Raw genomic sequence first — 27,107 nt, forward strand, 5'->3', positions numbered from 1 at the left:
CACTACCTCTATCACACTGGCTACTGGTGTATTTTCCTCTACATCATGTAGAGGAAATAATTCCCACTAGAATTCTGGTGAGACCTGCTGTTGCTGTGGACTTATTGCATATCCCCTGTTGCAATTGTTGGGGAAAAATTGCTGTAAATGAGTAACTAACATCAGCTAGGGCTTGCTAAAGAGTCCCCCTAAAATCTAACTATTTGCAAAACCTGTAGTATATGTTATGAAGTATAAGCACTGTTTACAAACAAAATTCTCATCTTTATTTTGACATACTGGTAGCATTTAGACTACAGACAAAGCTTATGCAGTCTACTTGCTGCTACCAATATTTTACAGTTGTAGTTAAGTTACAGTTACCTCAAGAGGTCTCCTGAACGGTTAAAGGTTAGTAACTGAAACAAACAGAATCTCAATTAATTTCCAACAATTTCTAACAATTTAATGACTTGCATTAACTAAAACGTAGTTGAACATCAGATATGTTTCCCACTTAGTTAACAAGTGTACAGGCACCCTGATAAGGAGAAATTTTTATGGTTCTAATACAGATTAGCTCTATTCTAACAATTGTATTAGGATCTGTAATTACATTACATATTTGTAGATGAAGCAGAACATCTTATTTAACTTCTTGCTTGTACTTTCCTCAAACAGAAGCACAACCAGGAAGATAAGCTGTGGTGTACTATATGTAGTAAAAGCTCACTGCCTTTAGATTTTCTTAAAAGGTCACTGTAAACGTTTTTGTTAGCCACAGAAATCTCGTTTCATAGATGACTCTTACCTTTATAACAGAGGCCCCTGCCCTGGAAAGAGGACTGTGCATTTGGGCTGCTGCAGCCATGTTAGCTATTGTATTGAGGTGGTTCATCTGATTCATTGCCATTGCAACTGAAGCGGGAGGTAGGCTGACAGGTAGCAGAGGGTGGGGCATCATCATGAACGGCAGGTCTATCCCTAAAAGAGAGCACGTGCAAGTTATGTGTGTCAATCCCCCATTTTATATCCCTTAATTTTCAAAGTCTATATTTTACTGGAATATTGGCTAGCTGGACTCAATTCTATTGTGTGTTATTAAGTTTGAGGTTATGCAGGGAATAAATTCTGCATTCTAGAAAAGGCTGTACAGTTTGCACTGGGCCAAGAAGCACATAGATGTAAAAGCAATGCAATATTAGCAAAATTAATATATACTAGCACACAAGTTAGAGACATTTTTATTGATGTCAACAAAGCGAAAAAACAAAAATATGCAAATATCTGCATGTTTTCCCAATACAAGTGAAGAATATTCATTAATGATTTTAAGAAGTCCTCTAACTTAATTTACCTACGCAGCAATCTGAGACTAGTCTTCTGTATTAGGACTACTCCCTGACTAAAGAAAGCTGCAGAATGGACTACAGGACCACTGTACTACCATATAGGGCTGTGAACATGACTATGGGATGAGAGCAAATCATGACCAACTAAACGTCTTAAGATTCACTATAATTTATTTATAAGATAATCCATGCCAATATTAATGATGACACATACATCTCCCTTCACTTTAACCATACTGACAATCCCCTTCACTGCTTACATCCATAAGCCTTGGTTCCCTTGCATATCTCCTTTAACAGCCCAATAATCTCTCCTCATACTCCACAGAGCTCCAAAACTCCCAGACACCATCTGGTCACATTGAGTTGTATGTCTACTTAAAGTCCAATTGACATGCAAACTAAATGCAAACTACAAACAGAATTTAACAGCATATCACCAGTTTTAAGACACAATCCGTCAAACATTTTGGAAGACTATGAAGAAAATATAGCTTGCAAATCATTGGACATAACGTCTGACATTCAATAAGCTCTTTAACAACCTATAGACATTTGCCTACTACAATATCTATTGGAAAATAACCTGAAAGTTTTCTGAACAGTAAAGAACATTGTCCCTAATGCAAAACATGTACGGATACTCAATTATGCAAGAATATAAATGAAAGCATAAACCACAGTGTATGTTAGTCCTGTAACTTGGTGGTTCTTAACTACTGACATTTAACCAGATGCTCAGGCTCTAACCCTGCCATGAACAAAGCAATCATTTATTTTAGGAGCCTTTTAGATAATCCTGATTTTTTGAAGTTTGTGGTGCTACTTGGGTAGCAAGAAAGTATCTGCTCCAAAAATTTCATAAGGAGTCAGAAATGTCACTCGTCCACTGAAACAAACACCAAAAGTCAACTTTCAAAACTGAGGATGAAGAAATGAAACAGATAATAAGGGTTCACAGATAGTGAAATTTTAATTCTTCATCCATCACGATCTTTTACAATTGATTTTACTCTTCACTATCTTTTTAAATACTATTATCTGTTGTTTTCGGAACTGCTTTCTTGGAATAACTTAACAGTCCCTCCCCTTTGGGTCTAACAGAAGAGGTGATCTCTAACTTCTCACCTGCCCCCTTCCTAAAGGAAGGGAAGAAGAGAGGATTACAGTGAATTGAAAATTCCAAAACCAAACCTCAACTGTATCATTCTATTCCAGTTCTTTTGAACAGCTGGATTTAAGTGATGACTTCATATAAACCCGGTAGTTACAAGGAAAGACAAAGAAGAGGAATTTGCTTCTACACACTTTTCACTAGTCATTTTCCACCCATTCTTTGCTCTCTCATATTCACTTGGTGAGCAACATTTTCAGTTGGAAGAGAACTCACTAATATTTTAAGCAACTGTACTTGTTTTCAGGCCACAGCAATGCTGACTGGAACTCACAGCCCCTACCCAACAACAGATGGCCATTTAAAGGTAGTGGCTGTATCTCAGTTGAGTAATCACAGAATCACAGAATCACCCGGGTTGGAAGGGACCCCAAGGATCATGTAGTTCCAACCCCCCTGCCCAGCAGGGCCACCAAACATACACATTTAGATCAGGTTGCCCAGGACCCCGTCCAACCTGGCCTTAAACACGTCCAAGGACGGGGCATCCACAACCTCCCTGGGCAGCCCGTTCCAGGGCCTAACCACTCTCCTAGTAAAGAACTTCCCCCTAACATCCAACCTAAATCTTCCCTCCTTCAACTTAAAACCATTTCCCCTAGTCCTGCTGTTATCAGCCCTTTTGAAGAGTTTACTCCCCTCCTGGGTGTAGGTTCCCTTCAGGTATTGATAGGCTGTAATGCCTGCCTCCAAGCAGGGACTCCATATAACTTATTCTTTTCTCCCCATGAGGGTCCAGTACATACTGTTGGTAAGCAGGTGGTTCTGCTGAAGAGGACTGAGTGGGTGTGCACTTCCAAGGCTCGACTGTCCTGACAGGGTGGGATGACCAATGCTGTGCTGTGATCCTGTTGTAATGGGAGACTGAAGCTTGTCTTTATCCCAGGAAGATTCACTCCCACCTGCAAAACAGGATATAAAGGGACCACAAATGGCATATACTCTTTTAAAAAAAGCAGTCTGCTTTGTTAGTGACAAACTAATACTCTTTACCACACTTAAGTGCTTAGCACAAACACAGCACTTGAAAAAAATAAAGATTAAGAAATATGAATTAGGCAAAAAATATGATTAAGAAACTTCAGTATCTCCTACTTTCATACCAGCAGCGTCTGAAAGAGAAAAAGCTAAACGTTTAAGGAAAAAATTATCAAAGTAAGCATCAGACACTGGATCACAATCTCCTGTCAGAGGGAATCAGGCCTGCCAGGGACTAACAGATGTCTATCAGTGTTGTTAATACTAACCAGAGAGTGGCTCCACTAGTCACTCCTTCAGTGGTTACAGCCCTCCTAACTTTTAGCTCAATGACCTGAACAGGTTACAGCAATTTATCCCCGCCATGTTATCTGTAAGCTTTAGTAGCTTTTGCTCCTCTGCTGGGCTTGACCCAGAGATGTTTTGCTGGGTTAGCAAAGTCAGGCATTAGGCAGGGCTTGGAAACTATCAAGATTCAAGATGTCGAGTTCAGACACCTATAACGCGCAGCAATTATGATCAGAACAACAACAACAAAAATATAGCACACTGAACACTCGTCTGTTTGGCCAGGAATATCTGTTTGGTCTTCTGAAGATGCTGTGTTTTGCAGCAATTTTACAGACGGTAGTTTTCTTTAGTATTACATTTATACACGTGAATAACAAGAAGCTCCTTTTAAAGAGCAGTTAAGTAGACCATGAGAGTGAATTCCAAAACACACACCTGGTCCACAAAGCAAACCACCTTAAAAATCAGGCTGAACAGTTTTAGAGTAAAAAGCTATTCCAGATACACTCCTTTCTTAGCTATATCCCATGTTTTCAATTAGATGGATTGTTATGAAAATATATAATTGATTGTAATTGATGTGTATTGATTTTATTTTGATTTTATGAACAAGAATTTCGATTAGAATAAGTAGCAGATTACTGTGATTAAAGGAGACTGTGGTAGAAAGCAAAAGGCACTTAAATTGAAAATGAAAGTAACAGAAATTTTCTACATTTTTATGACAACACTCAGATAATAAACATGATTAATACTGCTAAATGCAAAAGTTTGAAAGATCAATGAATGAGAAGAAAGGTAATCACTCTATCATTTTATCACTATGTCCATGTGTGAATTACCTTCCTATAAAAGATTTGTAATTTGCAAAATGATGAGTCATAACTGACAAAAAAAGATACGGTGAAAAATGGCACGTGATGTAATATAACATGGCACAGTGTGGTAATTAGAAGCACTACTGCAGTTAAAGCTCTTTCAGCATTCTCATTATTTAATATCCAGTACAGCTGCACTTTTAAATAACATTTAACTAATATTTAGTGTAGAAGTTGTTCACTACAACCATGGTCAAACAGAGGTACTAATTAGTGAAGTATTTATCAACCTCAAACCTGTAATTTGAAGAACAGTTTTTTAGTTTTGTTTTGGGGTTTTTTTTTTGTTCAATTTTAGGAAATAAATTTTATTTTTCTCTATATACTTTCTCAGAATTAAATACACTTCTTTCTCAAAAAACAAACAAAACAAGGCAAAACAAAAAAAACCACCACAAACAACAGACATGAAAAGTTCCATGGCATGAATCTTCTGCTTATAAACTGATCTTGCAAATGCAACTTCCCATATCAAGGCAATGGCCATGAGAACTGCATATAAGACAGTTTACCAGAGATTTTTGAATGAAGAGTCAAAATTGTACTCTTCACCTAAAAGCTTCCCTCACCCCATCTGTTTTCTTCCAATACTTCCAATCACAGGCACAGACACTCTACATTCTTGGCTCATTTATTTACTCATTCCTGGAAGCATTAAAGTCCCATGCATCTCCCACACTTCTGTGGACCTGACACTGCAGTACCAGAGCCCAACTGGATTTCTGGGTTAAGCTGAATGTACTGGAGGAAAGAACAATTCTACCTACATGGAGAAAAGCGACTTCTTTAAGGAAGCACAGGAAATCTGCCAGGAAACAAGAAACCAAATTTAGGTTCTGTCATACAGTCCAAATCATCAGATCAGGTCTCCTTACAAATGTGGACAACAATAACGTTTGTTTTTTTTTTTTCCTGGAAACTCCACTTTTAAGTCTGCTCCTGTATTCAGTGCCAGCACCAGAATAAATTGCAGTACACTTATATCTACAGATCACTCCTGTGTTCTTATGTTCTCCATCACTCTTTCTTACAGAAAGAAAAAACAGTATTGCTGAGAATATGATATATAATAAGAGTGTAATATAATAATCTTAAGTGTATCCTATAGTCTTCCATACACCACATAGGTAACTGCTTCATCTCTTAATCTGCATTGCATATACTATGCAGTAGCAAGTCCCTTAAATTGAAAGAAGTATAATTACTTCTTAAACACTGGCACATTTTGTAAGGGCAGTAAGATTAATTATCTCCAACTTACAAGTGGAAAAGCTGAGCTTTCCCAGTTCTGTGGAGCAGCTTCTTCCAGGTATGGGAGACAAATGGTGAAATGATAAAAGAGAAGTCAGGTCTCACGGGTCCTACTCTTGCTCCCTCACTTTTAACTCATCCTGCCTACAGTGACTTTGCAAAGACAAAGATAACAGCTTCAAAAGAAAACTTGCAACCTTCCCTGCAGTACCTACTCCCATATAGTAAGAAAAATTTACATAGAAATTAACAGGAATAGGAAAGATATATCAAGAAGAAAGCAAACATACAACACAATTAGGAAAAACAGAAAGTGAAAACAGCGATTTCATTTATTTTGCATCTTGTGTATAAGGGGAAAAAGATTCTATTTACTTTAAATAAGAAAAGTTACTAATATTTTAAAATTTCTGATTTAATATTCTGATTTGTGTCATAAGAGCATTAACAGAGCCCTCAGAAGTCTGCTCATTTGTCAAAATGCCAATACATCATTTCTACACTTTACAAAAAGCTTTATGTTTAACACTATTACCCACTATCCATATGACCTTCTCTCCAACAGATAAAACTAAAGGACAGAAAGGTAATTTTTCCTTATCTTGTTTGCATTCTAGTCGATCTTGTCCCAGAGCAGATTGTATTCAGCATTAAGAAAGGGCAAGAGAGACAAGAACCTCCATCTTCCAGGGCTCCTGACACTTATCAGAAGCAGGCACAGAGCCTGCAGTCTCCTTAAACACAGACACACCAAACTGGAAAGAAGGCAAATGTCCAGCCATCCCAAAACATTATAGTATGCACTGACTTGGCAGCAGAAGCTAAAGAAGATCTCACCTGCTTCAACCACCCAGTTCAGGTCATGCAGAAAATCTGGTGCGCAGTTCTTATTATGCTTTTCAGATTGACAGATAAATGCACAATATGGAGGGTGAAAAAAAGGCCTAGTAGTCTGCATTGCACACAGTCACCTATATAGTCACCTACAAAGAAACGTAGTGCGTGTTTTGAAGGACACAGATAACGACAGAAACTACATGAATTTGGTAAGAGAAGGAGTTACTAACTGAAGTCTTCACTAGTCCTAAGAAGTTATTTGAGAGAGCTTATTTATCAGTGCATGAATTACAGTTATGTTCAACAAAGCAAACGCAAAACTAATGCAACAAATCCCAGTCCATTCACTCAAAAATTACGTGGTATGAGGCAAGCATTCCCTTAACACCATTTCACAGCCCAGTGGACAAATTCTGAACATCTCTGCTTCTGAATCCCTAATTAACAAATGAACATGGGATTCAGATGAGTTCATTTACATAGGGATTCAAATCACAGGTAACACAAATACAGGAAATCAGCCCAAGCCATACATACATATATGTACTGTTGGTCTTGTACTCACAGATCTGCCATGCAGTGTATGGTTATGTGCAATCACATGCGGGTCTGTGAACAAAGAGCCTCTGTTCCAGTTTCATTTTGTTTAGCTGAAAGACATGCAGGTGATAAGCTCCTGGTTTCCTGAAAACGCTGCTTCCTGTCCGTCTTTGACTTCAGCAGTTCTATACCATAACAATTCAAGCTTCGTGTTTTCTAGCAACCCACCTCTACTTCAGAATAAAAACCACTTCTTTTTTTTGGTGAAGATCTATTTGGGAAGATTAAATTAGTGTCTTAGTTTTAGGTACTGAAAATCTCCAGAAAGTAATCGAAGCTCAACTTGGTGACAGTTTCCTTTCATTTGGTTTCAAATTCATTTTATCAGCCTTAAACTGAGTGTTCTACCTAAATGAAACCCACTGTCAGAGGTACCTTTGAATTGAACAATCACACTGCTTCAATCTATGTCTGTCGTTTTATTTTTTGTTGATATATTTCTGAAAAATTGAACCCAAATTGTTAAAAACAATATCATTTTCACTGTCCAATTCTATTCTAAAGCTATTTTTAAGCACATTTTTCATGCTACCAGGCATAGTAAGCCTAAGATCAGCCAAGAAGAGCAAATATTCAGAGTGCTATTATTTCAGCACTGATAGTATCAAAGTATTTAACGCCAATGGTAATACGAATGTCCAGCATTCATACGTTCTGTGAATTCTTCTGGCTTATCTAGAAATCCAGTACCCTTAAACCACTGTGGGCCTGTTTGCCAGTATTTGTACCTAGTGTTCTTCAGCTGTCCCATGCAATTTGACTTTACCCACACCCTAGTCTTGCCTTGATACAGGGAAAGACAGTCATTGCAAAGAACATTCTCCACTGAAAACACTTCAGTCTGCAAGTTTTTGTCAACTTTTCCCATGGTATGAGCATGTGAGTGTCTAAGAGGAAGATTACATATCAGACTAGTTTTTCAACTCTGTACGATAGAATGACAGCTCTCAAAGGCAACAAGAGCTCCAGTAGTGTCTGTAAATGTTTTAACAGTATATAATAATCTCCATGATGGAAAGTACAGCTGATAGCTCCATTAGTTTCAATACAGACATACAGTTATTATTTGCCAACAGGAGAAGATCAGATGCCAGTCTGAGAAGTGTCATTTTTAGAATCTATCCAGCTACGAATCCACTTTGCCAACTGTAAGAAATTTATGGCATCAAAATAGAATGTATTCCTTGCCTGAAAATAACCTTTTGCATAATGATGACCAAAACTAGAAATCCACATGTCAGTTGTTGGCTACATTCACTGACCAATAAATAATTTGGTATTATGAATCAAGAGATGTTCCATAGAGCTTCATCTATCTAAAATGTTTGCCAATTTGACTTATTAAATAGAAGGAAACTCAGGCTTCACCTCTTGCAGATTTTATATATGTATATTTATATATATTTATATATAATATAATATATATATATGTATATGTTTTAAGCACTAAGACATTGGCCTGGTAAAATTAATTTGAACCAAAAGCAGACTGAAATTTTACCTTTTTGGAGGAATACGAACTTTCAGAATTCAGATCATTGAACACAGAGTCAGGATAGGAAGGGTTCATCTACATTATATTCCTGGTACTGCCATTTTACCATCAGGAAAGTATAGAACTGTTCTGGATGCAGATTATGACTCATTTAGCCCTATGGTCTGTCCCTCACAGTGGCAACAGATGATGTCACATGAAGACTAAATAGGACTGGCCACAACCTGGAACCACTTACCACAAATAAATTTTCTCATTTTCAAATGGGAATGAGATTTGTTTGTTCAGATTGAGATTAAATGTTGGCTAAACCAGCTCCTAAAAGCATGCCATCCATCTGAAAATCTGAAAGATCAGCACTGCATTTTAAGCCTAACTGTACTGATTTGTCTCGCTGTGTGTACTGGCTGTATCGGCTTCTGCCCTAGGAGAAAGCCACAGAAGTGTGTAGGGTAAGATATTAAAACTCAAGAAATCCAGTGATGGCTTTACTGGGTTACTTCCAAAAACTTATCAAGTGGTTCAGCAGATGTAATTACTGCTTAGCCCTGCCAAAGCTTTGAAATGTGCCCATTAATTCAGCAATTCCCAATCTGTCCATCAGTCAGTCATACTTAAAAAATATGTCTGTCACAACATAGGTGAAGTAATCTGTTGATAATTATACAATAAGAAGTCATATAAAATTTGAATATAGTTTCTGAACTTTTTGAATCGTCTGAATGACAAAATCTGAGTTTATTTCAAAACAAACAGGATGCTAAAGATAGCTTAAAATGTCAGAATATTTAATCGCAATTGATCTAAAAAGAATAATTCAATTAACCCCAGAAATACGCTTTCTCAGAAGATAAATGCAGGGTATATTTATTTATTGCTGATGGCTACTAACATTGGTCAGTGAGTGTAAAGGAACTAGTCACTAAGTGCTGCAAGTAATTTTTTTCACTAAAACAGTCTTTTTTTTGTATAGAATAGCTAGCAATCAGTCTTTTCCTCAAATAACAAATACTAAAAACTGGAAAAAGTGGTGCAAAACAAATAAAGAGATGAAGAAAAATGAAAATCCTATACAGTGTAATGGAGTACACTGATATAAACAGAAGAACAAGGCTCAAACTGGCAGCGACTTCATTTAAATATGAAATATTAAATACATCTCGATCGGTCTGCTGATTCAAGTTATACCACCAAAGTACCACCATCAAAGTAAGGTTTGAAAGCCAAAGGATCATAGAAGGCTGGATGCAAATAACCACAATCAATTCCAAAAGCAATTCTCCAAGTTAGCTATCTATATCATTCAATTCAGTTCTTTTGTTGATTTGGTCATGCATAAATATAAATCAAAACAATTAACTTCTTGCCCATGAAGGGATGTGAAAAAAAATCCAATAATTAATAAATTATGTCTCTGTTTCTTTGTTGCCTGATATTTAATTGCGTGATAATACAATGCAGGGAAAACAACCAACAAAGGAAACAAACAGAACAAACAGTAAGCTTGTGATCTTTATAGTAGTAGTTAGGCACTTATGGTTTCCTAAATGGAAATTACTCATGGTATTTCAGAAGGGAGGAACAATATAAATAAAGGAATAATAGCCACCAGCATGACTTCATATGAACACGGTAACAGCTGTAGCCCATTTCATCCTACTATTTTGTCTCTAGCAAGGGCCAAGAGCAATACTTAGTGAACAAAAAAAAAGCCGAGTTAAAATCTCCCAGATTATTTTCCAACAACTTGTGAATTATGAACGTCCTAGATTTCTCTTCCATTCAATTAAACTGTTGTCCATTTTCCACATCAACAATATCCTGTAACATCAAGGAGTTCTACCGCTTGACCACAGATGCTATGGAAACCCACCTTGTGCTACTGGTGTGAGAGGAGAACCTCTCATCTGCTGCCTTCCTCTGATGTCTTCTAGTTCTTTTACAGTAAGAAATAACAAATATTTCAGCTTCTCTGATGCACTGTACTGTACTGTTCTTGGAATTAGGGAACTTAAAACCTAAATTTTTTGGAACTGAATCAATGTCAAAAGCATATGCAGGCTCTTCCCTAAGATGTATTAAGTGACATCTATTCAGTCACTCAGGGACTTTTAGCATGATCCTCACAAGCTTGAGGTGGTGGCCAGATAATACACGTTCGTATGTTTTACTGCCAAGTTGGGTAAGGGAGATCCCTGACAGTTTACTGAAAATACTTTTTCGAAAAGAGGGCTGCATGTATCATTATTTCAACAGAAATGATGGCAGCAAACTCAGGAGAGGACAAACTTTTACTATGATATATCTTGAATGTATATTGAAATGTAACCACAGGATTAAGGTTCATTCTTGCAAAGCTGGTCCTTGCACACTTTGAATGATAACTGCTAATGTTTTCAGTGGTACGTGCCTCATATATATTTCCAAAGAAAGATTACAATACTATATTAGGACAAACTCTCTCTTCTGGTTTAGAATCATCAACCAAAAAAAAAAGACTGCTGCTCCTTACTGAAGGACCAAAGTCGGTCTTCAGAAACACATTCATTTCACACAGATAGAAACAAGGTCAAAATTTGCTCTGTCATGTTATTATTACTGTTGATGATGCATAAGCCACAAATAAAACAGCTTAACTTTTAGATCTTGAGCAGAGTTTGTAGGGCCAGCTGCCAAAATGGATAAAACATAAATCCTAAACTCAACAACTGCAGCCAGCAAGCAAGGAACTAGGATCCATATTCCAGTGATGACAATTGCTGACACCTTCAGTCCTCACAAGCTACACATTTGGGTGGTTTTATTTTTTGATTACTTAGTATTTTCCCATATTTGACAACTTACTGAAATAACCACTGAGTCAAACGCAGTGTGTATTTGTAATGTGACTGTAACTACCCAGTGAGCTTGGATTGATTTCAAGCTTTGAGAATGCCTTGACCTCCACAGCAGACAGGCAGCACTACATCACAAAATCAAATCAACTGAAGTTTCAACAATTTATGAACAGCCCAAGTTGCAGATCAAAATGTTGCATGTTAATTTTTAGTGACAAAAATGAACTATGTATTTATAATCTTTTCAAGAATTCCTAACATTAGAGGAACTCTGTGTAACATAAAGTATGGCTTGAAAGAATTAAATGCAGCCTGTGGCACTTCACATTTTGACATTTGACATCTTCCTAACCTCTGCCAGCTTGAAGCAACTTGACAGAACTCACTGACATTGGACATTTTACTAGAGAAGAGAAGCAGCAAAATGCACGCCCAGCATCATCATATATTGAAGCCAAATGACTACAGAAGCTTTCCAATGTGGTTTACTGCCATAAGCCTGTTTCCACAAAGAACTGGGAAGTGCTGACACATGGTCTTGCACAGCCTCAACAGTTGCGTCAATATGGGGAATACTGGAGAGGTATACACTAATTCTAAAGATGCATGTTTCAAACTAATTACAGACTTCCAAAAAATTCACAGTGCTGCCAAAACCTAATTCACATAAAAGGTCAGTAGTGAAATGTATGGTGTTTCATTTAATTAGCAACAAGCAAAAAAACCCTTAAACTTCATTAAAAGCCAACTTCCTTTAAAACTCACTTTCATTTTTGCTCATATTAATAACCGAATATATACCTTCCACATCACATGGACATCTTCCATGTTTAGTCAGTTTTGATTTCCAGAATTTATTTCTTCCTCATCAAGCCTAGCCATCAGGTGCTCTCAGGCAATCTCTAGTGAAGTACTTCTCAAAGAGAGGTGACAGCTTTGCATTGGTTTCTTTAAGGAGCAGGATCAAAGCCCTAGAACTGACCAACAGTGCCAAATAAATTGTTCAAGAAAAAGCATCCTAAATTCATCACTGACTAAGAGATAGTCTAGGCCTTCAAATGAGTATTTATCTAAGGTATACAAAGCTACTAGCCATCATCCGAGCAAACGTTATTCAGATGTTGATATTAATACTAGATAAAAGGAAAATATTTCTCAAGAAGAAATAGTGAGAGGTTTTAGCAACAATATGTAGTAACAGAATGCCAAGCTGAACTTAAAGAAGCTCGAGGTTTTGGACAAGATTCATTTCTGCTTATGATAGAAGTATGCACCACCTTGATTATCGTTTAGAAAAATATTGACAGCTTGCCTTCTCATACCAATGCCTAGTAACAAATTCCAAATGTTTTGTCACATTTCTTGTGAGCAATGCCATCTGCCAGAGGTGGCATTTCATGGCTGTTTACCCTGACTCCCTCCAAGAATTCATCTGCCACTATCTAATGCTGCCTGAATAAAGGGGATTAAGACTCTGATGCAACAGAGACTATTGATAATTTGGTATAATTGGGAAGAAATGAAGATAAATGAGGTTGAGGATGGAGAGGCAATTAGTTGAGCTGCCTGTACAGCTGTGTTCTCGGCCTAGCTCCCCTGGCCTTTTCTTTGGTGAGGTATGTGCAAATTAAACATAATGACAAATACACTCTTCCCAGAGGTCCTCAGTTTGGGAAGCTTGAAGATATATTTTCAGTTCAGAGATTCGAGGCAGCTTTCAGTTAAGAAGTCATGCTCACTGTCGAGATTTTTAAAGAAGAAGGCAGTTTCTAACAGCACACCTCCAGCACAGCTCCTGCTTCAAAGCGCTGCTCTTCATCTGGGAGCAGCACAGTGTGACAGCAACATCCACCAAGAGGGTGAATGCCTCACTTCAGTGTCACAGAGACCTGTGATCACTACGCAGCTCAAAACATCTTTGATTCTGAAACTTGGCACCTCATTCAGTACGTACACTCTATACACTTAATCAGTCAAACAACACCTCCAGAGCATGATTCCCTTGAAATGTGGGCTGCTTAGAGCCCAGCCCCAAATTCCTCAAGTGAAAATTTGACAACACATAGATTATTCTGTGGATGATCAGAAAGTGATAGATTTTTAGCTATGAATTCAATAGGAAAAAAAATAAAATCCAGGTATGAGCCTTACTTCCAGGCTATATTATTCAGGTAAGACCGAGTAATCAAGCCCAAGTACATTGAAAAGTGTGAACATGGCCAGATTACCAACCTCCAATTCAGAAGGCATAAATCAGGGTAGTCTGTAGTTTCTCTAGCTAGCAGTTCTTTCTAATATACTGATATCCATTCACATATAGCCACCTAAAACTATGCACTTCTTAAACATAAGCAAACAGAGTTTAATATAAACAAACATTTACCACAAGAATTGTCACTGTATGAGTCACAAAAGAATCTAACATAATTCTTGATAAAGACCAAACAAAATCACGTAAGGTTGCAAGATCTTTTTTAGAAAAAAAAAACAATATTCACAGAAGCAGTTCTGGCTTTCTGACACGTTTTCCTAACTACAAACCACAAATGAATTTTCTGCTTTCATACACGGGTGCTTCTAACTGAACGAGATCTTAGATGAAAGACTCTTCACATAAATTTCACTTTTTCCTACATCCATATAGCTTCAGCTCTTGAAAAAAATATATTCTAGAGAGAGTTGAAAACTGACCTTCACACAAAGGCACAGCCGAGATCCTACACACTGAAGAAACTTCACTGAATTTTGGAAGAAAAATGTGAAATACTTAAAAAGTACAAAAATTTAATTGATCTATTTTGAAACAGGAATTTTCTTGTGAGTAGCTCATTTGTACTGTACAGTTCTTTGGCATATTCTCAAAGCTGAAAGCAGCTGAATTTATCCCTTTTAAAACTCACAGAATTCATGCAAACTACAACGTCTCCTTAAGACATTTTTTGCATCTGCAAAACCTTTCTCTGTCTCAACACTGAACTCCTCCCTACTACCTAAAGGTTGATCAAAATTCCCGTTTGTCCTTATATGAAATACTTTCTCATTTTGGATTAGGTTTCTACAAAAGACTAAAAATAGCTTACTTCTTATGAGGCAAACATGTCCGCAGTACAGAAGAACACAAGTATTTTTTAATTAAGTTAAATCTACATTTAGTCTTACAGAAGCTGAAAATTTGGCTGAGGTGACTGTTTCTTTATATAACCTAAGTTTTTAAACATATATTGCAGATTAGCGATTTTTTTTATTCCACTTCAATGTTCCAATTCCATAATTACACCTTTAGTCCTCTAGTGAAACCGTCCTCTCATTAACATTGCAAATGATCAAAATTATTTGCTGCTCATCTTCTGGCCTGACACTTAATCAAAGTATTCTAAGTTACTCTTTAATCTTGTGACTGACCGTGTGCAGCGCACACGTGACATCAGTAACACTGCGCACAGCCCTGCCTTTCCACTGGCAGCAAATGCCTATGTCCTGGGCAGAGGGATGGCAGCAGTTCTGCTGCCTTCTCCCACCTGCAGCACAGCTGTGCACACTTACAGACTCTGTTGGCAGCCTCCATCTCCTGGGATCACACAGGGTTGAGTGCTCTCAAACAAAGCAGAAATACGTGCCTCTGTGGGTGCTCTTGACGCGTGTCAGCACTGCTGTAGTCAGCAATGCCCTATCCAACGTTTTATTTTGCACTTCAGACAATTGATAAAACTTGCCTGATTTCTCTGCATCCCGTTGTGACCCTCATCCTTCACCCACAGCAATGGCAGATTTACCATCCACAGGAGGGAAAAGACCAGGGAGAATTTCAGGAAGGGCAGGTACTACAACACAATGGGGAAGCAAATCTGAAAAGCGATACACTTAGGTATAAGCAAAGGGAGAACAAGCATCAAAACTCTCCTGACTTCAGTGGGTTATGGGACACTGAGAGCATGGTAATTTCAGTAATGCTACCATGACTTTCAGGGCAGCAAAAGGAAGTTTCTGACTGAGGAAGCTAGGAAACAAAGGAAAGCCAAGGGATATAACAGAAATAAGCAGGCAGAAAGATTTCACTCTGCCATGAATAGGACAAACTGCTGAAAAGGAAAAAATCTATTTTCCATGTTCATCATTCTGTTTTCCCTCTTCTGTGTTAAAACACTCATGTAAGTCTTTCCTCCATACAGCCCTTCATCAGAGATGGGGGCTAATTCTCTTTAAAACAAAATCCTGTCCCAAAGTCATGACATGTGAAAGGCACATTGCTACTGCAAGAAATTTAGTGAAGCCCTTTCTGAGAAACTACTTGGTAGTTTTATCAAATGCCTTCACTGTTTTTCAGATGCCTGTTGTTACAGCTGTATTATGAGGCTAACCACAAATTCTGCTCGTCACTTCTCAGTTTAAAACTTCAGACACATCCAATTTACATATCAAAAACCAAGGAAAAAACTCACCTCTTTGGACTGCTCAAGCTGTTTATTTATTTGTATACTACTTAAAGTGATCACTGATCTCTCCATTTCATAATGACACGCTGCAGCAGTATTATATAACATTTCTAAAGTTAAAACAACAGCATTACGATAAAGATAGCTGTGATTTCTCAAAAATAAAACTGTAAGGCCATCCTCTTTATCTAGTCCATGTTCCCACCACATACCCTTGTGTGCTGCTACCAACACACTTAACATATCAGATTTAGTCACTGAATTCAGAACACGCTCAACTGCAAACTTACCAAGGAGAGGAAATATTAGCGTATGCAAAAATAATACAGTGACTGCCAGTAGCCCTTAAAAAATCATTTATCTTGATGCCCAGAAGTTCCCTTTTCGCTGATTCAAACTAAGGGAAATGATTTTCTTGAAAAGCAAAGAAATTGGCTTCAATGAACATTCCAGGACAAATCTGCAAAAAGTGGATTAGGGAAGATGCAATTTCAAATGGAACGTTAAACTGGTAATTATTTAAGTAATGCCAATAGTATTTAAAACAGTTTTATACCAACCACACCAGTAAGACAGAGGGGAAATAAATGTCTGGAAACTACACTCAAAATAGATAAACAAACAGCAAGGGAAAAAAAAAAGGCTTAACAAATGATGATAAAAAGGAATGAGCTTACAGAAAATAAATGGCACTTGTAGATGATTAAATTTTGAAGGTGAGCTATTGTACCACTGCACCAGCCATTTATTTTAGTGCCACAACTGCATATAATTTTTTTTTTAATCCGAACTGAAGATTCAGTACTATCTGATGACTGAGACTTTCCATTTATGCAGTACAGTGGCAGGGTTTAGGCTATAATTATTCAAGGCAGTTTCAAAGAATGAAGAGTTTTTACTAAGTTGGACAGAAAACGAGTAGCAGACACAAGCAATAGAACAGTGCAAATACTTCTGCTACAGACAGAATCCTAGGGTTTAAATTCAGCAAGGCTCCCAAATACCTGATGCCTACACATTTCTCTCAAACACCCTACTGGTAGTTAATATTTTTCTATTAAATTTCAATCTCCAACATAAAAGTGTTATTTAACATATAGTATCTATCTAAATATATTTGATATTTATAACAATGAAATAAAATCTTAGTCATGCTAGTTATTCTAGGATTTTCTAAAGGATTTTTCTCCCTGAATCCAGAATTTTACAAATAAATGGAATAAACTCAAATTTAACTTTCAAAAAACACATTTATTAATAAATTTATTAAGTAAAATATAATAAATGCAGCAAATGAGGAGGATTATTTCTCTAGGATAAAATGTAAAAATCCCCCATTTTCATCAAATAGATCAGAAAACAGAGTCCATAGGAACAGTCTATCCTGCAGACACTTCTTCCAAATACCTTTCAAATTTCCATCTGAAACACGAGAAAATAAATCCCACTATAACTCATATTATCTGCCTTACAGGGATGGGGTAAGATGCTGGCAGTTACGTCCCACTACATTGGTAACTGAATATACAACTCACATACAGATATGCTGAAAGTCTCACAACTCTCAAAGAATACCTCTGTTTCCATCCTTACAGAAGTCCAAGCATCTCCTTAAAAAGAAGGAATCTCGTCTCATTTTTATATTGTAAAGATGCAGAACAGACACAACAAAACAAGTCCTTCCGTTTCCAAGGTTTTAAATATCAATGCATGCTTGATCTTAAAGACAAGCTGAACATTTATGCCTTGTCTTGGTGATGAAGTTCATGAATATATAATGAGAGCAGAACAACTCTGCCACTGATTAAATGTCAAAAAAGGTTTTATTGTCACATATAGTGTAAATACAGAAGATATACAACAAAGACTATTAATTGCAGATAGCACTGTACAGTTAAAAAAAAATGCATGAGCTAAACAGGAAATGTTGATTTTCAGTTTCAACTACCCATATTAATTTACCTGCAGAAAGTACCTTCAGTTGACCATTATAGGCCATACACACCTATAAAATGGCCAAGTTCTGCTGGATGAAATGTTTCACATTTAGCATCTTAGAGTCCATACCATAAACATGCACAGCATTACTCATCTGCCTACCCAGCATCTTTATTAAAATTTATGTAAACTTTTGTGCACACTTCGAAGAGATGAATGCACACAACAGCCATCCTCACAAACTCAGAGCATGGTCTGACTGCCTGCACTGTTTTTTCAGACAAAAATAAAACAAGATCTGGAGATTATAGCAGACTACAGATGAGCATAGGTCAGCAGTAACTGGCTTCTGGGAAACATAAGGAAAGTAGTGGTTTCACACACATATACAAGCTGGCTATATATATATCTGGGAGAAACTCTCTCGCCTTACACAGTTCTGCTGCTGCCCAGAGCCCTGGCAGGCCCTGACCAAAGCTCTGCATCAGCTCTGGGATCTCGCAGGATGTGAATCACCTGGAGAGAGGCCAAGGGAGCATGGTCAGAACTGACCAAGTAGCTATGAAATCATCAGGATGGGGCACATTCAAAAGAGCAGGTTTTTGTAATGTCAGGAGGGGACGACAGATAGTAGAATCACTAATAGTCTTTAACAGAAGACGTGCAGTTATAAATAAGGGAATAAACTGTTCTAAGTAACTTGCAGAACAAGACTGCAACAAGGAAGACACAGTAATTGGAAAAATGGACATGGCAGGCAAGCCTCAACTTAAGCTGGACAAAACCACGTCAGACATGATGCTGGAAGAGCTCCTGCTCCATTAGGAACGTGGATAAGGAGCAAGCCTTGATCTCCTACGGCACTGAAAGCTGTGCCCTGCAGCACAGAGATGAGCTCAGGGGCAGTGTCACACTGCAATGGCCCTCCTGAACTCACCAGCCAGGGCTGAACCAGATCTGCATGCTGCCACATCATACAGCACACAGAGCGCTCATCTACAACACAGAACCATCAGCCTACACATGTTCTTCTCCTCAGCTGTAAAAACAGGTTAGGTAAAGCCCCAGCTATTCCAACCTAAAATCATTAGGTGCATGCTTACTGCTCTTCTGAAGATGAAATGTGCCTGGAAAACCAAACAAACAGAGTAGCCATCCAAAAACATATACCAGTTACCTACCAGGTAACATAATACTAGTTATGTTTCCAAGATAATAAACATTTTAACGCAGCATCTGTAACACGTTGTAAAAATCCACAGCATTTTTCTTTTAAAAAAATCATGGATTAATTAATTATTTCAAGTGCATGATGCCAAGCAATTTTTTTTTCCGTGACTAAATGGACCACAGTTCAGTATTTTTTAGTGATCCAATTTAAATTACACTCTCACGAAATTAAGAATTTGAGACAAAGATGTTGCAGTGAGGAAGTTAAACATTTCCAACACACTCTGGTGATAAAAGTACATTTACCCTTGGCTAGCGACAACACTGCTGGTCTGCCATAATTGCAAATGGAACAATGTGATAAATTGCTGCTGCTTATATACAGTTGGTGGATAGTATGGGTACTTCAGGTTGTGGGTTTTTTTTGCTTTGTTTTTTTTTTTAAAGGAGCTAAAATACAGACTACCCACCTGTATCTATTTTTAGTTTGGTAACGACTGTACTTGCTAAAATTCTACCAAAATGTCACTGACAGCTTTGGATTTCAGCTTTTTTTAAAAGCAGAATATGGAGCAGAAAGCATAACCTATTATGCAAGATTGTCAGATGCCTATTTTTAAAATCATAGATATAAATGCATAATCCTGATTTTATTCTGGATGAAGACCTTAATAAAGGAAAGCAAAACCTGATACAACTATTCAAGTTAGCCAACGTATTCTATAAAAAGTAATGTGGTTTTGAGTTATGCATGTCCTGCTTACCCATATAGTTTCTGCTCCAGAATTAAGGAATGTCTCTCACTTGGTGGGTGCAAGTAAAGGCAGAATTACTTGAGCCCACTGTGACTTCTGTCTCATCAAATTCACAAATCAGCCAGACATTTAAACAGCACCAACTGTTGCAAGTAAAACTGCTATCAAATCTCAGCTGTAGAAATGTCAGTTTAGGGCACTCTGCAAAAATCTAGTGCTGAATCCCTAACAAAAAAGAACCCTTTTTTTCCTTTTTTTTTTTGGATTAACATTACTCTTTTGAGAGAAAGAATATTCCAAATGATTGCATTACAAACATTTATAGACTCAAACATAAATTAAATGTATGTTAGGGTATTAAAAAAAAAAATCTGGTTAAAATTTTAATTCATGAAAGTCCCACTGTTGGCTGCTGTCCCACTATCAATGCCATCCTTTGGGGGACTCTCGGCATGTGGCCTGCATCAAAGGTAATATCCCCCTTTTCATCCTGACTTAAACAGGCCTTAACAAGAAAAAGAATTTTCCAGACTTTAAAAGGTAACTAAAATATTCTAGTATTTTTTATAGCTAAAACATTATTGGGTAACTAAAATATTCTAGTATTTTTTATAGCTAAAACATAATTGGTGAGAGACTGAATTTGACTCCTTAATATTAAGGGTGACAATCATCAATAGTTGCTTTTCCTAAAATACCAGAATTCCTCCCATACCGGATTCTTTGCACACTTAGGTACTAAAACTGGAAATTAAACTGCACAGATCAAGCATGTTAGCAAGTGTTTAAAAAAGGATGTTACACTGTGCACAACGATAGGCAGACAAGATTTTATTTAAATAAAGTACATAAAGGATGTCCCATCCCCAACAAAATTTAAAAAATTAGATATGCATGACAGATGGCACTTTACTATTATTGTTTGGTAGCACTATGGAAAATCTGAGGAGAGACAGGCATGCTTTTTAGCAGTTTGAGCAGCCAAAATTACCTGAGTTCAGCTAATCACTAGTTGATGGTTCCTGCTCCCAGGACCAGTTATGTAGAAACAATGCTTTGATCCAACAATGATTTACCATAAAATGCAAATAGCATTTCAGAGAGGTAATCTGGAACCACACTCTTCTTTTTCCTTCCCTCTTCCAGTAAGCACCAAGATCAGAAAGTCAGACCTAGCCCAGACATGCCTCCTCACCCTAAGTCTGCAGCAGCTCTGCATCCAAAGACCAGGACAGAACCCATAAGAGCCTGTCCTACAGCAGATGCAGGGACTTCCTAAAACATTTAAACTAAAAAACCCAATGCGGCGCTATAGGATTGAGGACAAGTGGCTGGATGATTGTGAAGAGGAAAGGGACCCGGGGCTGTTGGTTTGTGCTCAGCTGAACACGAGCTGACAGCGTGCCCAGGTGGCCAAGAGGGCCAACGGCATCCTGGCCTGCATTAGAAATAGTGTGGCCAGCAGGAGTAGGGAGGTGATCATCCCCTGTACTCAGCACTGGTGAGGTCGCACCTCCAGTGCTGTGCTCAGTTTTGGGCTCCTCACTACAGGAAAGATGTTGAGGCCCTGGAGCGTGTCCAGAGAAGCGCAACGAAACTGGTGAGCGGTCTGGAGCACAAGTCTTATGAGCGGCTGAGGGAGCTGGGATTGTTCAGTCTGGAGAAGAGGAGGCTCAGGGGAGACCTCACTGCACTCTACAACTTCCTGAAGGGAGGTTGTGGCAAAGAGGGATTTGGTCTCTTCTCCCAGGCAACGAGCAGGACAAGGGGCCATGGCCACAAGTTGTATCAGAGAAGGTTTAGGTTGGACGTGAAGAAAAACCTTTTCTCTCAGAGAGTGGTCAGGCACTGGAATGGCTGCCCGGAGAGGTGGTGGAGTCACCGTCCCTGGCAGCATTCAAGAGGCATCTGGATGAGGAGCTGCAAGATATGGTTTAGTGCTTGTGGTAGCAGGGTAATGAGAAGACGGTTGGACTAGATGATCTTATAGGTCGTTTCCAACCTTATGATTCTATGATCCCAAGCTTGGTACATTTCTGTTAAGCACTGCTCCACACACAGCCACAAACATCTTTGTTGCAGAGGAACATTAAGATCTCATCATAACAAGGGACACTTTAACAGCCTGCTTTCTTCCTGCAAAGATTAGATTTTAACCACAAATACCTGCTCCTAGTAACAAATGTGAAAATTATAACCAGGGAGAAACGTACGCTTGACTCCAGAGTGGCCAAAATGATTTATGACATCAAGACATGGTGAAGACAACTGATGCTCTGAAGGGACTATGTGAGCTCAGCCTGCGCTCACATGTTCTATGCTCACTCCTAATTACTTCATTTGTGACTGTAAAAGTGTTTTAATGGACAAAATTAATTACTTTAAATAATCCTTCTGAAATATGATATACATTTTAATTCTATGCACCCTGTCATTAATTAAAGTTCTCTACCTTTTGGTGCATCAATTCAAAGATTATATCAGAGACAAAGCAACAATTACAAGACAGTTTATTAAAATTAAAAATGAAGTGAAAAGGTTAATGTACTTCTGTGGATACACTCAAAATAATGCTAACATGTTTTCATTTGAGTTTTTACTAGAAATTATTTTTGAACTCTTCAAAAACAATCTCTTTGTTCCAGGAACACACTTCCTGTCAATAAAATGAAAAATGATATAGATTTAGGAGGATAGTGGTCTCAGCATAGCATCTCTCATATTATTATTCCAGTATCATCTGTTACAAAGTAAGACCAATTCCCACATCTAATTACAAACAGGATTTCAGAGTCATTAAACAAAATACATTTCCATTAGTGCTGCTGTAAGAAGATACGGGAAAAAATGAAGATTAGTTCATGCTGCACCTCTGTTTTTCAAGCTTTGAAGATTTAGACCTCTGCACTTTGAGACTATAAATTTGTAAAGGATCTGAAAGGTGACAGACATGTGAAAGCTCTCAATTCTGTGCAGTTTGGCCATACCATTTGCATTTTGTCATTAGTTTATCTTTCCCTGCACTTACTTCTGATAGTAGATATGGCAAGAACCTAGAGAGGTTGCTTATGATTATGCCATGTACAGCCAGAGGTATTAGGAATTTTTTTTTAGTAGATACGAATCTTGATTTTCTGTATTAATTTTTTCTTCCAGAAAAACTTAAAAATTATTGTAAGTCATTCTGTCTTTAGATATATATATATATAAAAAAAGTACTTTATGCTCTGAAAAAGCAGAACAGCAGTTCTCAGACTTCAAATAAGGTAACAGCCAAAATATACCGAGGAAACAGACTGCGTGATACGCTGAACTGTTGAAATATAAACTTACAAGTATATATGTTCTCCATTCATAATCATTTACTAACATCGAATTGCAAGGTATTTGTGGAAAAATATACCCCTGTGAATTGCCCACTCAAAAAAGCACTCACACAAGCCATAGTTTTGACACTTGACAGGAACCTTTCTAAGAAGTACATTTGTAGATTTGCTTGGTCTTTAAGATGAATTACATTGGTTGATTTAGTTAACTGCTTATATAAACACCAGTATTCTCTATCATGTGAAAAAATTATTAAGAAATATCCAAAAAATAAATTCCTTTTAAGTAAAATGATGCACCAGTTCCAGACAAAAGTGCAGATAATTCCATTTTAAGAAGTTATCCAAAGTTACATTTGTTATTTTTAAAACTACAGACAAAACTGCTTCATATTTGAGAGCTGGGTGTCAGTCACTCGAAAGATAACAGAGCAGAAACTACCCACTGATATTCACTCTGTGCTACACACACACAGGTTTGCCAAATACAAACACAATCTTTCTTGTGCTTTACATGCAAAGACTGGAGGATGACTAGAAGGACTTTATGCAAGCGGTCACGATTAGGAAGAAATAGAAGTGACCTGGGCAGAATACAAACAAGGTATGACTGAACCAACCCAACAGCTTTCCACTTCCCTGCTAACGCCTGAGGAGCTGCGTCTAGAAACTGAAACAGCACTTCTAGCTTTTCCCTCAGAATTACCGCACCCTGGCTCCAAAGGTTCCACTCAGATTTCCTGCACAGAATGAGTTACCCTGTATCAGTCAGCAACCACAGACAAGCAGCAAATTGGTAAAGCTTTTCAGAGCTTGGTGCTATGTTCGAGTCCCTTCACCCCCTATACCAACAACTTCTTAGATACCACTTGCAGTGCGTTAAGGAAACTTCCCAGAAATGACACCTCCAAACCAGCATGTGGAAGAGCACCCCAGAAGCCACTTAGCTTCACTGATACGTGAATCCTATTTCAAGTGTTAAGGCCACAGGATAAACACTTTTAGACAAAGCTGGTCCTCACTGCCTATGGGGCCACAACCAGCAGGTATGCAACTGAAGAAATAGCACTGATGTCTCAATTTGTGAGATGCAATGGTTTAGTATTCTGGTAGGTCTGGAGTCAAGCTTTTGGATGAGGTGGCATAGCAAAAATAGATTAAACTTTTGCTCATTTCAAGCTGTATATATTCCTCCTGACAAAAGGAGAACTAAAGAGATGTGTGCCTGATTAGCTTTTCAATTGATTCTAAAAATATCAGTGATCATTTTGATTGGTTATTTTTCAAAAATGGCACAAATGCTTTGTGTTGTTTAAATAAAATTATGATATTTGAAACAATAACTCCCTGTTCACGTAACATAGAAGACACTTGCTTTAACAACAGGAAAATGACTTCATGAAGTCTGCATGGCGGTCCAGGATTAAAAAATCTGTTCTCTGCTCTCATCATTTTTACTCTTACAATAAAATAACAGCCTCGGCATCCTGCTTTTTAGAATAAAAGACCTACCTCTTTTGACTTTTCAAGCACTTGAACATTTTAAAAGAGAAAAACTAAAAAAAAAATGCTGACCGTGTAATAGCTGGGTATTCATGGTGGGTGGAGAACATGAAAGGTTACAATATGGATCTGTGCCTACGCGTTTCTTTTCAACTTGAGCAGCATCCTCCTGCTTCTGCTAACTCGGCAATCATACAGCTGACAGATTTCTGGGTTTTCTAAATAATGCATGGGATTTTCTTTTAACATGTCAGTGCAAAAGTATCAATTCTGCCCCTGTGTCGTTTGTGATGCTGATTTTCCTTGACAGCATTCCATTAAACCAATGAGTTTTTTCCCTCCTGATGGTTCCTTAAATATTCCTCTGAGTGATGTATTTGTGGTTTTTTAAACAGATTGTGAAGGATGTTTGCATTTATGAGAAAACTGCATGGCAGGTACTGAAAGGAAAAAAGGATAAAAAGATAACACTGTGGTTTTTTTCTCCTACAAAGAGTTTTTCCTCTGATCCTCATATGCCAAAAGCCAGGGTGTTTTTCCTTTCTTTTCTGCCTAACTTAGCTCCTCGTTTGAAAATTAAGCAACAAGACTCTACGTACAGAATAACATTTTGACTTCCTAAGGAAATACCACTGAAACACTTAGTACCGTTTGATATCTCTCTTGGGAAAGCAAAACACATTTATTAAATCATGCATGTTAACTCCAAAAGCCAACAGAAGGAAAAAACTGCTTTATTCTCTGCACTGAGGTTCTGTACAAACAGGTACTGTCACAGATTACCATGCACTGATCTTTCTTTGTTTATGCAGCTGTGTAACACAGCATTCTTAAAGGTAATCCCACCAATACTTTACTTCGCAGTCTATCTTCCACACTCCTTCTCTACCACATACTCTCATAATTTACCTGGAACCGTGTTACAAAAATAAAAAAAAAAAAAATTACAAAGCTATTTCAAATAAATTTCAAATTTCCCAGATAATCATATGCTCATTTCCACAAGTCGCTTCACCTAATCTCAGTATTCACGATGACAGAGCAGATGATCTTTAAAAACACTTCTGTGCAACTGGAGAGGTTTGTTCACCTTATTTCCACAGAGCAAGAAACCTGGCAACGCAGCCGGGCTCAAATCAATCTTCAGATACATCCAGCAGACCTGGCTCCAGCTGCCAGACTCACAATCTTGCTCCTACTGAGAGGAATACGGAAGGCCCAACAACTGGCAAACACATATCAGTGACTTGCTGTGGCTGCAAGTTCAGTGAACTACAGGGTTCTCTCAATTCAACCTTCTTTCACAGATCCTATGAGAAGATGAAGATGGACACAAAGCCCCAAAGAACGAACCGTACAGACCAGTGGGACAGCAGAGAACATACAGTGCTGGATTGCATGAGATTCTTCTACTGCCTGAAGAGCTTGTTTCAACACTTCATATGATGAGTAGGAAGGTGCAAAAAATCTCTCTTCTACAGAGAGAAGGAGGATATTAATGTTCAAATGTCTAACAACATTCTTCACAACCCTGTGAACTAATGGATTAGTTCAAATAAAACCAAATGTACAATTTATTATTCTCGAGGTACATTTTTTCTACAGCTTCAGCTTCGTCTCTTGCAGCAAGTTGTTGAGTTTTTTTTATCAGTTATTTGCAGTTCCAGCCTCCACCATGACTAATATGCAATAGCAGGAAGGAGGTAGGACCTGATGGCAAAAACTGGAAGCAAGAAAGCAGCACATTATTTGCTGCACATTTGCATAGGCACTCTTCTAAAATTCAGTTCCATGCCTGTAACCTACTCAAGGACACTTGAGCAACAGCTGAAGGATTACAGACAGATATCCTGAGTTAGAGTTCAGATTGTAAACTGATGGCATGAATTCTGACTTTATATATGGAAAATCTTCAAAGTTTGTATCATCATATGCACATAATGCACAGACAGTGAAACTGCCTAAGTGAAATTCTGGGCATTATTAAAGAAGCTCATCCAAAATGATTTCATTCTGGCTTTAACTTGGGATACAAATGGGTACTGAAATGGATATGACAGAAGTTCTCATCACTTTTTTATTACACTAATGACCTGCATATAATGGCTCACTTCTGAAAAAGTCAGTCAGTACAGTTTCAAGGCATATGACATTTTTTGTCCAAAACACTAACAAAACACACCACTCCACTCATCAGGCTATGGAAATAAGAGGCAGACACACATTCTAAACTGAAATATTTAGTGGTCTTAAATCTTATACTCTCCAAAGGAAGTCAACATGCAACTCCAAGGCAATAAAACAAAAATC

At 37.8% G+C, this 27,107-nt stretch overlaps 1 protein-coding gene across 4 annotated transcripts in view; it reads right to left on the bottom strand.

Moving 5' to 3' along the window:
* DACH2 (dachshund family transcription factor 2) overlaps positions 1-27,107 on the bottom strand; it is a 262,986-nt gene that overhangs the window by 60,347 nt on the left and 175,532 nt on the right. For all 4 annotated transcript variants that reach the window (XM_042876476.1, XM_042876474.1, XM_042876477.1 and 1 more), the window contains 2 exons: positions 3,252-3,407; positions 791-963 (listed from right to left, as the gene is read on the bottom strand). In XM_042876476.1, the coding sequence (XP_042732410.1) occupies positions 791-963; positions 3,252-3,407 (329 nt within the window). The remainder of the gene's footprint in view (positions 1-790; positions 964-3,251; positions 3,408-27,107) is intronic.

This window comes from Lagopus leucura, unplaced genomic scaffold (assembly GCF_019238085.1).
Source record: "Lagopus leucura isolate 7727_CA_CO unplaced genomic scaffold, USGS_WTPT01 Super-Scaffold_100016, whole genome shotgun sequence".
Taxonomy (NCBI): domain Eukaryota; kingdom Metazoa; phylum Chordata; class Aves; order Galliformes; family Phasianidae; genus Lagopus; species Lagopus leucura.